At 34.4% G+C, this 15,436-nt stretch overlaps 1 protein-coding gene across 1 annotated transcript in view; it reads left to right on the forward strand.

Annotated features, from left to right (window-relative positions):
• The window catches only part of PDGFC (platelet derived growth factor C), a 176,226-nt gene that overhangs the window by 91,290 nt on the left and 69,500 nt on the right, over positions 1–15,436 (forward strand). Inside the window, exon 2 of the mRNA XM_088792564.1 lies at positions 640–835. Coding sequence (XP_088648690.1) covers positions 640–835 — 196 coding nt within the window. The remainder of the gene's footprint in view (positions 1–639; positions 836–15,436) is intronic.

The following is a 15,436-nucleotide window of genomic DNA, read 5'->3' on the forward strand; positions in this document are numbered from 1 at the left end:
TTTTGGACTGAGGTACCATTTCTTTGCTAGCATTCAGCTTTCGACTGTCTTCAGCTTCTGAGGCTTCCCTAATCCCTTGGAATATCACCTCCTCCATTTTCAAAGCCAGCAACAAAGAATTTCCCTCCTGTTGAATCTCTCTCATACTTTGGTTTTCTCTGAGTTTAGGAAGGGCCCAGCTTCTTTTAAGAGCTCAGCTTATTAGGCTAGTCCCAAGCAGATAATCTACTCTCTGATTAACTAACAATTATCAAAACTAATCATGATTAGAGGACTTTAATCAGTATTTGTATTTTTAAAACTAGAGTCATATCGAGTTTCTTTTTATGCTAATGACTCATTTGATAAATTCTTGGAGATTAGAGTCTTAACTTTTTGTGATTTTAGGAATCTAAAAGGGTTGTTTGGCATCTCAGTAATTGGATTAAAAAAGACTCATTGGCTATGTTCTTTGAAGTATAAATATAGACGGGTTTTTACTCAGTAATGTTAAAATAATATTTTTTTCCTGGATAAATTATGAAAAAAATGGTACTTGATTTATTTTGAAATGTGAATGAGAAAAAACAAAACAAAACAAAAAACATTTATCTTGAAACATATTCTAAATATATGTTTATGTGTATGTTTTTGCTTTAGGAGTACAAAATCCCCAGCATGAGAGAATCATTACTGTGTCTACTAATGGAAGTATTCACAGCCCCAAGTTTCCTCATACTTATCCGAGAAATATGGTCTTGGTATGGAGATTAGTAGCAGTCGAGGAAAATGTATGGATACAACTTACATTTGATGAAAGATTTGGGCTTGAAGACCCAGAAGATGACATATGCAAGTAAGTGATCACACTTGAAATTCCAATGTGTATAACAACTGTTACAGTCTTTCAAATTGCTTCATTTTGATGGTGTGATTTTTAAATGGCGACTTTTGTTCTGTTGTTTTTCTGGTGATTCAAGAGATTTACAACCTTATTTTTTAAGTTATGTTTCATTTAAAGTCTTCATTTAAATTTCGAAAGCACCTACATGTACATTTACAGTCATTCGTTTCTATCTATTTCTGAAAATAATTTGAGATAATTTATGGTAAAAAAATAACACAGAGAGAGTAAAACAATTTAAAATAAGAAGTAGAGAATAAAAAGCCAAGTAAAGGAATGCAGTTGTGGCAGAAAAACTGTTACCTTGAGTGCTGAAAATTTTTACATTTGAGCCTCCTGATATATACTAAATCAATAAAATAAACAATACGCTATTAAGAGAAAAAGCAGCATCCATGGGTACATACTATCCTTAGTCTCCAGTATTCGTAAGTACACCTGTGGATACATACACACGCATAGGACTAAGAAGTTTAAATATTTCATCACAAAGAAAAATACAGTTCTGAAAGCTGAATTGGAAATTTAGGCTAACATTGTGGTTTGTCGGGTAGAAATTTATCATAATTCTCTTAGAAGCATTCATGAACTAAAGTCAGCTGGAGTATTTCACCCACGCAAAAGACCACCTACTGTATGTCATACAAATATTACTCTTTAAATCCTATGTGAATACACTTGTCAAGGTTGGGTGGTCTTATTGAAGATTTTTCACTTCAGTGGCATTTGTATATCATAAACGTATTTTACTTGAGCTTCTTTGTGGGGTTCTTTATTTTTTCTTTGATATACAAGTTAAAGGAGAATTTTTATTTTATGGTATATTAGAGATAAATATTTCTGTACAGATGAAATAAACTTTGTATGGGCTGTCATCACAATTTGTACCTTTAACACTTATATGGTTAGATTTTTTTCACAGTTCTTCTTTCTGCAACTATGCATATCATCTATAATCTTATAGAACAGAAGCTGTTCTTGCTATCCATAGAGAATTAAAGTAGCAACTCTAGATCTCATTCATATTTCATATCTAAAAAAAAGCCAAAACCCATTTTTCCTAACATTCATATAGGTAGTTTTTTACTGTGCTATGTATTGCACCACTTGTCTCCTTTTCATTTATAGGAATCCGTAATCTTGTCAAAAATTGTAAAAGTTTTAAGATTTTGTCCTACTTGCAAAGTAGCAAATTAGCGCACCACTATTTATAGATGCTGATTGAAGATAGGAGATGTTTGGGTTAGAGACAAAAGACTATATCATATCAATAACACTAGCCAGAGTATTAGCACTTTCCTGTGCTTCTTCTCCTAGTTCCAATTCCCACAGGTGAGTGCCAAGAGGGTCACATGACGCCTGCATACCTAGTGGGTTGTGTTATAGGACAGAAGTATTATAGGTATGTGCAAATATGAGGGTGCATATAGGTGTGTAATGTACGTTCATAGTTAAATTACACAAAATTAAAGTATCATCTAGTATGCCTCACCTAAGTGGTTATTCAACTTCACATAATTTGATACTCAACTTAAGAAAAGTGACTCTTCCAATAGTTCTAAAATCCCTTCCCTTTGTTCTTCCCTGATTACACCTTCTTCTTGTCCCTGCAAATTTAATCGTTGTCTTAAGTTTTATTTTTCTTCACTCCATCCCCTAAGTTTCTCTATAATTTTGGCACATGTACACATTTCTCTATGTACTGTCCTATGAAAATAAATTATTTTTGCCTGTTTTGCAATATATACAAATGGTATAATACTATGTGTTTACTTTTGTGACTTGTTGTGCATTTCAAAACAAGCACAACTAAAAAGTATGTTTTTTAAAGTTAGTTCATGAAGCAGATAGCTTAAATCAGTTGTTTTCCCTGATGTATAGTATTCTATTGTATAAATAGTCAACATTTTTTGTCTGTTGTACCTTGATGAATGTTTGGCTTATTTCCAGTTCTCTTTGCCCAAAATACACGAAAACTTTTTTTGAGTCTATCTGAGAATGGTTTTACTGTCTCAAGATATTTATATTTTCAACTTTACTGGTAGAATTACATTGATTTTAAAAGTGAAAAATTTACACTTTTACCAACAATGTACAAAAATTTCTGTTGTACCACATTCTCATCAACCTTTTGATTGGTCATTCTTTTGATGCTTTGGTAGTATGGTATGTGTAAAATTATACCTCAATATTAATTTTTATTTTTTCCTGATTACTAATGAGGTTGAGATATTTTCATGTTATTATCGGCTACTCATATATCCTTTTCTGTGAAATGCCTGTTCATGTCTTTTGCACAGTTTTTAGTGGAATGTTTGGCCATTTCAATTAAAATTAAAATTTTGCTTTTGAGATTTAAGTCCTTGATCCAACTGTACTTTGTTTTTGTCTATGGTGTGAGGTATCTCATAATATCCCCACATGATTTATTGAACACACACTTTGCCACAGTGATGTGCAAAACCAGCCAACTAGAAGATCAGATTTCTGTGTGTGATCTGGTCTGTTTCTGAGCTCTCTGTTCTGTTCCTTCGGTCAGCTGTGTTTATCTGTGTAGCAAAATTACACTGTCTTAATTACTGTAGCATTATAGAAGCTATGTAATAGGGAAGTCTTACCTCCTTTTCTTCTCATTTTGTAGCATCCTTGCACTTGTACTTTTTAACATATTTTTTAGGAGTAGTTTGTCAAGCTCCTTGAGAATTCCTGTTGTGATTTTTATTGCAGTAGCATTGACTGTAGAGATCATTCGGAGAGAACTGACATCCTTATACTGATGACTTTTCCTATCCTTGAGCACTTTATGTTTCTCCATTTATCAGGCTCTTCTTTATTGTCAATACAGTTTTAAAATATTCTTTATGAAAATGTTATGCATCGTTACTTAGATTTATTTTTATATTCTTTATAAATTGTTTCTAAAATCCTTTTTTCAAAATTACATTTCCAATTGTATATTGCTAGCATATAGAAATGCAATCAATTTTTAGTATTGATCTTATACCTGGTAAACTGACTAAGCTTTTTTATTTATTTTAATTCTGGGAATTACTTGGGATTTATGCAAAAAATCATATGGTTGTGAAAAAAGATTCATTTCTTCCATTCAGTTCTTTAACTCTTTTCCATCTCTTATTAAGCTATTGATTGTATTAGTAGGTAGCTCTGTCTTCTTGCTGATTTCAGAGTTTCCTTTACAAAAAATTAACTTTAAAATAACTAGATGTACAGAATGTTCCAAAGATAGTACAGAGAATTTTCATACACTCGTAACCCAGGTTCCACCAGTATTGCCATCTTACATAACCATGGCACATCTGCATAACCAAGAAATTAACATTTATACAATACTAAAATAAACTACAGACTTTATTCAAATGTCAGCAGTTTTTCCACTTTATGTCCTTTCTCTGTTTTAGATTACTTTCCAAGATAAGCATACTGCATTTACTCTCTTGTCTCATTTTTTTTAAATTAAAGTTTATTGGGGTGACATTTGTTAGCAAAGTTACATAGGTTTCAGGTGTACAATTCTGTATTACATCATCTATATATCACATTGTGTGTTCACCACCCAGAGTCAGTTCTCCTTCCATCACCATATATTTGATCCCCTTTAACCTCATCTACCACCACCCCCATTCTCTGGTAACCACTAAACTATTGTTGGTGTCTATGAGTTTTGTTTCTTCATTTGTTTTTCTTGTTCTTTTGTTGTTTTCAGTTTTATATTCCACATATCGGTGAAATCATGTGGTTCTCTACTTTTTCTATCTGATTTATTTCGCTTAGCATTATAATCCATCAAAATCTGTCCATGTTGTCACAAATGGCACTATTTCATCTTTTCTTGTGTCAGAGAGGTTGTTGAGAAAAAGAACCCCCATACACTGTTGGTGGGAATGCAGATTGATGCAGCCGCTATGGAAGGCACCGTGGAGGTTCCTCAAAAAATTAAAGCTAGAATTACCCTATGACCCAGCAATCCCTCTCTTGGGTATCTACCCAAAAAATCTGAAAACATTTATCCTTAAAGATATATGTGCTCCGATATTCATTGCAGCTTTATTTACATTGGCCAAGACATGGAAACAATGAAAGTGTCCTTCGATAGATGATTGGATAAAGAAGTTGTGTTACTTATCCACAGAATGGAATACTATTCTGTCCTCCTGTCTCCTTAGTCTCATCCAACTGTGACCGTTTCTCTCTTTCCTTTTATTTCATTCCCTTGACAGTTTTGAACCGTATTGGCCAGATATTTTTGTAGAATGTCCCTCAATGTAGGCTATTCAGATGTTTCCTCATGATTGTACTGAGGTGGTGTGTTTTGGAAAAGGATCCCAAATAGGTGATGTGGCCTCTTCTCTTACCACATCAGAAGGTAATACTATCAACCTCACTTATCACTGATGATGTTAACCATAATAACTTAGAATTTCTCCTCTAGTAAGGTAATACTGTCCCTTTCTATGCTGTTATTTGGAGGCATGTAGTAACTAAGTTCAGCCCACATTCAGGTAGATAACGATTAAGTTTCATCTCCTGGAGAGGGGAGTATATAAATATATCACTTGGAATTTTTTAGTAAAGAAAATTTGTGCCTTCTCTTCTCTTGCTTTTTCCCTTTCTTCCTCCCTTCCTTCCTTCTCCCCTTTCTCTCTTCTACCATTTATATCAGTATAGACTCGTGCATGTTTATTTTATTCCTTGTGTTATAATCCAATGTTGTCATAATTTACGTTGTTGTTGAAATTGTTCCATCTCTGGCCACTGAGAGTAAAGGGTTTGCTGTTAACAAATCTATATTGAGTATGATAATTGACGAAGATTTTTAAAAATTTATTATTTGGAGTACTTCCTTTTTTACTTTGCTGGAGGCATTTTTACCCTTTGGGAAAATGTTTTGATTCTTTTAATTTGTACATTTAAAAATAAGTTACAGTCACAATGATACTTCATACCTCAGCATGTATCACCTAAGAACAAGGACAGCTCCTATGTAATTTCAGCACTATTTTCATATACAAGAAATTTAACATTACTATGAAATGATTACCTAATATATAGCTGATTTTCCAATGTTTCCTAGGATTTCAAAATGTTATCACTTCTTTATTTTTTTCTTATTATGTTTTGATTCTGTAATAAATCACTTATTATATATTACATTTGATTATTGTAACTCCTTTCTTGGCTTCCATGACATTAGCATTTTTTTTTAACAGTTCAGGCTATTTGTTCTATAAAATACCGCTGAGTATCAATTTGTCCTAATATATATTCATGATTAGGTCCTGCTTCTAAATTTTGGCCAGAATGTTCTCTAGGTGACGGGCCCTTTTGATTGCTCATAATGTCAGTTTATTGCATTATCACTGACATGAGTTTGCTTTCTCAATCCTGGTTTAGCATCCTGCCAATTTTGATAATGTGATGTTTCTATTTTCGTCCACTTGAAGATTTTTACAACATCCATTGTTTCCTTCTTTTAAACCGTAGCTCATAGAGAAGCATATTGCTCATTTTCCATATAAATGTATAAGGTTTTTAAATACATTTTAAATATAGATTTCTAAATTAATTGCATTTTTGATATAGCTAATCTGTCTGTGATTGTTTGAAATTTAAGATTCGGCTTCATTTGCTTCAGATCTTTAAATTTTCCAAATGTGCTTGAAATGAAGGTATATTCTTCATTTGTGGGGTACAATAGTCTGTCTATATGTGTCCATTACATCAATTTGTGTAATTGTGCTGATCACATCTGTATTGTTCTTGATTTTTTTTTTTCTTCTTGATATATCAGTTACTGAGAGAGGTTTTCCATAGAGGATAAATGGATTTATCAGTTTGACCCTACAGGTCTGTCAATTTTTGCTTTACATGTTTTTAATTTAGGCATACAAGTTCAGAGATGTGACATTTTTTGATCTTTATTAATGTTTCAGTTTTTTCTTCAAAGTATATTATGCCTAATATTAATAATGCTACATCAGGTAATTGTGGTTATTACTTGCCTAGCATTCTTTCTGTTCTTTTACTTTCAACTTTCCTGTATCCCTTTTTGTGCCTGTATGTGCACGTTAGTATATATGTCTATGTGTGTTTTGGTTGTCTTATGAAAGGATAAGTAGCATTACAAAGAAAGATTCAGAAAAAAAAACAAAGCAAAACTCTATTTTCATTTAGGAACTTAATCTAGGACGTTGATTCTTGTTATGTACATTTTGGATTCAGTGTTACTGTTTATTTTGTCCATTCCATTTATACTCATTTTTCTGTGTCTTCAGTTTTCTTTCTTGCATCATTAGTTTACTTAGTCTATTTTTCTTTTCTACTAAATTAGAAAGTATAAATCAATTTCTGTTTTATTGTCTACCTTAGAAATGTATATTTAACTTAATATCTAAAACTAATTAATGTTTACCTTCTTCCCAAAATATGAAATTACCTGAGACCATTTTGACTACTGTGGAATGCTTACTCCCCAGATATCACACACTGTGTTGATAAGGTAGAGCTGAGATAATTGCTTCACACAGAGATGGAGAAAACCACCTTGATAACTTCAGTAGTGTCTGGGGAGGAAACGAAAAACCAAATTTTGTTGAGAATTTAGTGTTTGGTTTAAAATGGATCATTCAGTCTGGAGACTTGATTAAGAATGGGTAAGAATCAAGATTTAATAGTCTAGAATGGGTGGGAACAAGGCAAGGTTTACACGCATGGCTTCAGCAGTGTTAGATAGTGAGCTGTTGATGCTTTTAGTTGAAGGAGTTAATGTTTCTTTTGAGAAGTTCCTGTAAGGAACAGTAAAGTAATTTTCCTGAGCAATAACGAAGATAATAAAAACAGTAATGTCATCTTACTGTAAACAGTTCAGTGGATGGGGTGAGTGGTTTTGTCCTTATTGTCCAAGATGGATTGTTCTCACTATAGTTACCCCCACTGGTGATTGGTATGCAGTAGTTATTGAACGTGTTCTGTTTTTGTTTTGCTTTTTAACTTCATAAGGATGACATTATTTTTATTATTTTGTGTAATCCATACTTCTTTAGCTATACCTATGTGTCTACTTTTTGTGTTATCCATTTTTTAGCACAGTACAGTCTTAAAAGTCTCTTAAGTGAAAGCCAGTTGTTAGTAAATACTCAGTTCTTATTTATTTGAAAATTTCTTTATTTTACTTTCATTCTTAGAAAGAAGATAGGCAGACTAGATATAAAATTTTAGGTTGTATGTTTATTTTTTTCTCAGTATGTTGAAGATACTATCCCACTGGCCTACGCCTGTTGAGCAGTCAGTTATCAGATTAATTGCTGACATAGCTGAATAGTTTTCCACTGGGTGGTGCATTTCACAGAGGGAGGCATGTGGATAGCAGGGGATGAGAGGGAAGGAACAGAGTTAGATCCAGCTCCAGGCTTCTTCTATACCACTTGTGGCCCATTAAACCCCCACTCTTGTACAGCAGGGTTCAGCAGATACCCTCAGGACTGCAGAGCATATTCACCCCAATGAAATCTTGATTTCTTGTGCTTTTTCCCCCTCTTATTTCCTGGCAATATAATTACACTAAAACCAATGCTTCATTTTATTTTTTTTTAAACCATTTATCAAGCAATTTTAGTTGTAATGTAACAAAAGGAGTTCTTCTGCTTAACTTTGTCTATCATGTGGCTAGAATGCAGACCTTTGTCAAACAAGATAAAGTTTTTTTCCTGAAAAGGCCTGGTGTACTAAAATTCAAGCTTAAAATTGTTTTTTAAAAAATGGTAAAATCAACTCTTCTCCATAACAGTTTTATGAAAATAAAATACAAATACTCCCTCCTCCCCTTAAATTCATTTTAATAATTTAAACTGCCCCATTTAAAATATTTTCTCAAGTCTGAAGCATACAAAGTATTGTCAAACTATGCAGTGAATGCTGCTGCCGAATGCCATCCAACGTAAAGGCAGGGATCTTCAATGTGGGAAGTCACGCATCGAATCTTCGTAACTGTGTGACAAATTTCCACTTGTTTGGTGCAGGCAGTCAAGTGTGAGCTATAGTTGAAAGAAGGTATATTTTAAAGTGTTCCATAAATCATGGATCATGAGCAACACATGAACATGAAATGGGCAAACGCTTTCATCCTCCATCATGACAATGTTCCATGTTACACATCACTTCTGGTGTGGCAGTTTCTGTCAAATAAAAACATTACGGTGTGTCCTCATTCACCTTATCCATGGGATCTGGCACCATGCGACTTCTGACTCTTCCCCAAAGTCAAAATGACCATGATAGTAAACGTTTTGAATTGATTCAGGACGTCAAGGCTGCCAAGGCAGAGTAACTAAAGATACTCATGAAAGAGGACTTGCAGAGCTCCTTCAGGAAGTGGCAAGAACAGTGGGATAAGTGTGTTCAAAGCAAGAGGGAGTATTTTGAGGGGGATTAATGGAAGTGTGTCTTTGTTTTTTACTTGTGAATGTAAACAGTCACCATATTTTTTTGATCACACCTTGCCTGTAAGAGTCTAAAACACCTGAACCACTCTTTTAGTTGTACCTTTAAAAGAAGACGGACTCAGATAAGGTGTTTCACTTTTTCCCTATAACCCTACTACCCTTCTCAAATTCTTTTATAAAAAAAAATATAAAATGGGTTGTGTTTATGCTTTGAAGATTGATACTACAAAGAACAAAACAAGTCATATGCAAATTAGGTTTTATTGCTTTTATAGTCTGATAGGATATGCAGGCAATATAGTTGAAAGCATTAGAGTGGAACAAGGAGGGCAAAGATGAACTGTGTGTGTGTGTGTGTGTGTGTGTGTGTGTGTGTGTGTGTGTGTGTTATGAGGGTCTTTGATCTCTGATGGAAGAGCTTAGAAATCAGTATTTGTTTTTGTGTGTCCCTGTAAATAGGTGAATAAATGTAGAAGTTGAACACAGATGTATTTTGGGGGGTTCTAGTCCTCTGCTTTGCACAGTTATATCTTACTTGTTATTTACTAATTGTGTCTTCTCCAATGCTTCTGATAGTAGTGACATATGGTGTCTTAGGAGGGCATATTTTCAGTGGAAAATTATTTTTTTTATTCTTTTTTGTTTGTGCTTCTTCTGATAAACTACTTACACACACACACAAACACATATATATACACATATATATTATATATATACACACACATATAATTATATATATAAAGATTTTACAAAAAGAATGATCATAAGAGATAGAATTTGTAAAAGGATGGATTAATCAATATGTCCATTTTAAAACTGTGCCTCTTATTTACCAAACAATTGAATTTCTCTTGGAGGAAATGCTATAATCAGTCTAATTAGGAAAAAAAAAAAAAAGAATGATTTGTGAACATGCTAAATATGCTAAAAGAAATAAACAGATATTTTACTATTTAGAATTTAAGGTGATCAAAAATTATTTTTTTAATCAAAAGAATATATTTAGGACATTTTTTCTCTCTTCCTGCTATTTATAATAGAATTAATATAGCATTATTATTTGCTCAGTTATTTACCCTTACATTCAATAAGCACCCTCGAGTATGAGCACTGTGGTAAGTAATAGGGTGACCGCAGTGAATTCATCTATGTCACCACCCATGAATGGCTCATGCCATCATGCAGCTCATAGTCTGGGTAAAGAGGCAGACAAGTAAATAGACAATTAAAATAAAATACTGGCAATCCCAGGATATGGTAAATATGGAGTGCAGTTATTACTATAACTAATTATGGTTAGATAGCTTTGTTGACCATTTTCTAATTCATATCACAACTGTGTATCTTACTGATAAGTCTATAAATAATGGTTATTAATTTATTGTGGGGAATTTGGAGTGGATGAATTTACCCTGTTATGCAGACCTAAAAAAACTGAAATACTCATTGTCTGTGTTTCACTCTAGTAAATACAGCTTTCAAGGATAGTATAGATTTCTTATATCAATTTTACAATGCCAGTGTAAGCTGTGGGTGATAATATTTCATAAGGAAACAATTGTCTTATGAAAACTTTATAAAATATTCTTTCATTGCATGACTATACAACTGAAATAAAGGAAGCCAAGATTGTTTATTTAGCTGATAATGACCTTTGAGATCCATAAGTGCATCATAATTTATGAATTTATTTTCCAAGGAAAGTATTTTCATGAGTCCCTTAAAAGGACTGAGGAAAAGAAATGGCAGTACTAGCTACTGTTTGGCATTAGTGATCCTAAATTTTAGCCCTGAGAGATCCTAAGGGGTCACAAGAAGCCCTTTACCTACATACTAATTCCCAGGATAAATCTGCAGAACTAAGCCTGAGAAGAAGTAGTTGGGCGTTGGACTTTAATTCAGAATTTCAGTCTTGTTCATGATGACAAGAAAAATATAGGGTAAACAACAAACATCAGTACCTTTTTAAGTTACACTGTGAGACCTTGCTGTAGACCTGATAAGGTTTGTCCAATGTTATGGATGATGGTATAGCTACTTTCTGTGGTATGCCCACCTCAACCACTGGGAAGAGGAAAGGGGGACCAGGTTGGTTTAGGGAGTTTCTTGGACCAGGTTGGTTTAGGGAATTTCTTATTCGCCTCCGAAACTTTTTTAAAGGCCCATCAGTGCCAAAGCACATGCACATTGGTTACCTAAACAAATCACTTCGGGAAGAACGGGGGCGTGCATTATAGTTGAGAAGGCCAATAATAGTGTCTGCTGTAGTGCTCTGTAATAACTAAGAATGAGGTAAGTAATAAAGCACAGAAAAATTGGTTATAATCCTGAGAGGAATGGGAATATAATGTGTGTTAGGACTCAAAGAATAGGTGAGACTTCAATAGCCAACTAGCATCTAATGGGTTCTCAGTATGTTAGTTCAAGCAATAAATAGGTGGATTAAAAAAGAATGAGTACTCCAGACAGAGACAGACTAGAGATGGCGTAAGTAGGAAATAATTTGCGAATGATGAGTCTCTCTGGAGCGCGTGATGCTTTGGAGGTGTGGTAATGGTGAGGCTGTGCTGGTGGTTTGGATCAAATTGTGAAGAACATTGAATACCAAACTGATGGATTTGAACTTCCTTGCTTATGCTGTCAGAAGCTAAGGGTTAAAAAAGAAAAAAGCTAAGGGTTGTGTTGCAGAACAGGGTCATATACTGGTCTATATTTTAGAAAGAGAATACTAACAGAAGCATGCAGAATAGATTGGAGGAGAGTTAGAAGGCAATTGGAATAACTGGAGAAATTTTTTATTTCTCAAACACAATACTTTACAGGTAGATATTCCCTCAGACTTACACTTTGCCTAATTCTTTACTGATTGATCCAGTAACAGAAAGCATACGGCTGTCTTACTATTGCCTCCTTCATTGTTTACAATCTATGTGTGTGTGGGTGGATGTGTAGGTGCCCACACACATATGTGCAGAGAAAATCTAGAGCTATCCCAATATTTTTTTTTTTTTTTTAATTTCAAAAATACATTCTCTTTTGCACCAAGGCACAAGTTTTGGGAAGAACAAAATGACTAATTTCAACATTGCTGAAATTAGAAATATTTATACTAAAGACAATCCAAGGAATAACTTAGAAGGTTAAATGGACATTCTATTACAGAGAACAGGCCTTCCCCTTTTCTCTGAGGGTTATGCCAGGGTTACATGAGCTGTGAGAACAGCCGACAATATAGACCAATACTGCATCATGTCTAAAAATATTACAATTCTGCTACAGGTGTGTCTTAACAAAATATGTCCCTAATAGATAGTGGCATAAATTGATGTATGGTGGAATTCATACAAGGAAGTGTAACTTCAAGACCCTTTTAGTTTCAAGTGACCACAAATAGTTGGCCAGTGACTGTAACCAGCTTAAAAAGGAAATGTTTGGATTATGTTACCAAAAATTCCAGTAGTAGACTTTATCCAGGTTCTGAATGATGCCGTCAACTCTCTGCCTCTTTTTCACTGCCTTTGTAGAGTTGCTTCTCTGTGGTTGACTTCATTCTCAGTTAGTCAATCTTTACAAAATGGCCGAGAAAGACACAGAAGTGTCTAGATTTTAGCACTTGTAGTCTTTGAAGGAGACAGGAACTTTTTGTGCAAAAGTTCTCAGAAGAATTTTGATTGACCTAATTTGAACCAAGTATCCATCCCTGGACCAGTTACCATTAGGGGGTTAGGAGCATGTGTTACTGTCCTTGGCAAGATTTGGGATATGTACCCATCCCGCAGCCAAGCAATGGACTGTGATTGGTGGAGAAATGGTCCCTGAAAGCAGAACTGAAAGAGGAAGAAGTGCTAGTGTTGCAAAAATAACAATCTCCACTATTGATGATAAGAACGTAAAGGAGGTGAAGTGCAGCTTTCAAATTTACACTTACTGCTTTTTCTACCTGCACTTTTGGCCACGGAATAAAGTTCTCTTTAGAGTGAAGATTTTGCCAGTGCCCTTTTCAGCAACTCTTGAGTGTAGTAAGCTGAATGGCATAATTTATAGTTTTGTTATCCTTTGACCTCTGTAGCAATTACTTTTGTAATTTAAAAAAAAAAAAAAAGAAAACTTTCCCAAGGGGACTTAAAATGAAGGGTGGGGATCTGACCAAGTCTGAGATCAAGGGACTCTGCCCTTGGCTAATGAGATGTTTCAGTTTTATGTTTTGAAATGTTCAAAATCAACATTCCAAGTAGAGAAAAAATGTATCCTGTAACTCCCAAAACTCATGTCTGGCTCACCCAATGTTTGTCTCTCACAAAGATTTTTACCTTTTTCCTTGCATCTTATTCTCTCCTCTTCTACCCCTGGTTGTTGCTCTCGCTTCTTTTCCCACCATCCGTTTTTGGTCATTGCCCAGAGGTCACTTTCCCACATTGGTTGAGAAAGAGTTTTACAGTTTGCACTCTTGAAGGATCTGGGGAATATTGTGATGCCATTCTTGTGCCCTTTCTTTCTGTTGCTTCCTTGCTCTCACTGAGGTAACAATGAGATTGCTTCTTTGGGATGTCCAATTGGCACAATGCTGAAACATGGACAAATTCTAGGACCAAAGCAATACCCATATTACTAGCTAGATAGCAAGTTGTCCCTATACTATTTTACCTAAACAGAAAAACCAAGCAAGAGCAATAGAGCACTAATCACTAATCATAAAGGACTTATAAATATGCAAAATTTAAATATACTCATAATTCTGCATTGGTGTTTCTTTTCTCAGTTTCTTCAATGTTTATGCAGTTATATCTCCAACATTAAGTTAATAACATTTTGCTATATGAGCTTTCAAGTAATATACTTTCTTCAATTCACCAGGCACCGACTCTTGGAGAACTAGACTGTGTTCAGATCCCAGCTCTTTTCAAGGAACAGCCTACCTTCTAAAGAAGTTGATCTTTAAATAGGCTACTGCCTGTGGCATTTGTAGTACAGGCAGATGCTGACTTAGTGTTTATTTCTAAGCAATTGGTGAAATTGTTTCTAATTTTTATTTGATTCCCCCGCTAAGGTTTTTGCCAGAGTGACTCAGAATAATCTAAATTTTACAAAAGTATTATTGTTTTGCTATGTGATTAACAAAGGTTAAATTAACATATATAACAAAACCCTTTCAAGTTAAGCTTAGAAGATTTCATTGCCTCTGATTCACGTGTGACAGTACCAAATGGAAGTTAAGCACCACTTTGCCCACTTCCTTGGCAGTGTGGGTCCTACTTACACATCCATTTTTGACAGAAGGAATTATAGGAATAATATATCCTATACTTGTTTACTGATGGTAAAGTATCATAAGTGTGAGTCCCAGTAGATTGATTCTGTGAAAGCAGAACCAACTATTATCATTCACAGAAACTTATAGGAAAAAACAAAGAAAAAAGGATTTTCTGTTGGCATATAGATAATCTTAAAGAAACAAGGAGAAAGTTATTTCATTGGATTGAAATATTTAAAGAAAGATGCTATAAAAGTACCTCACTTAATATTTCATTAAGTCAAACCAAGAGAATCTCATCTTAATTTATTACAGTGCTCTAATGGGTTTATAGTAGCTATGATTCACCTAAAGATGAGTTGAAACTGAGTGTCGGTTATGATGGATGCTTGCACAAGGCTTAAGAACAATTGGTAAGACCTCTGTGTTCACAGATTTCCACTCAAAGGTGGCCAGTGAGGAAAGAGGAGGTCAAAGGTCTCTGCCCCCATGGAGTAACCTTTGCCTTTGTGACACCAATTCAGAGCACTAGGATAGTAGGTGATCTAGATGCTTCTCTTTATGTAGATATAGAGAACTATGTTCTTATCCAAAATAAGGTAAACCTTCTTAATTTCTATCAATGGGGATGTTAGGTTAGTGGTACACAGAGCTGTATGTCTCTATTCTGTTACTAACATCCCAGAGGAGACCATGAGGAGAGGAGATTTTTCCTCCTGCATCAAGGTAATATTGTGAATGCATTTTTCAGTACACACATTACTGCGGCTACAGGAATCCTCCACTTTTGGAAGGTTTGTGTTAAGCCACTTCACTTTTACGAAGAGACCTACATTAGTACCT

This window comes from Rhinolophus sinicus, chromosome 15 (genome assembly GCF_057876585.1).
Source record: "Rhinolophus sinicus isolate RSI-liver-muscle chromosome 15, RSI-T2T, whole genome shotgun sequence".
In the NCBI taxonomy this organism is placed as follows: Eukaryota; Metazoa; Chordata; class Mammalia; order Chiroptera; family Rhinolophidae; genus Rhinolophus; species Rhinolophus sinicus.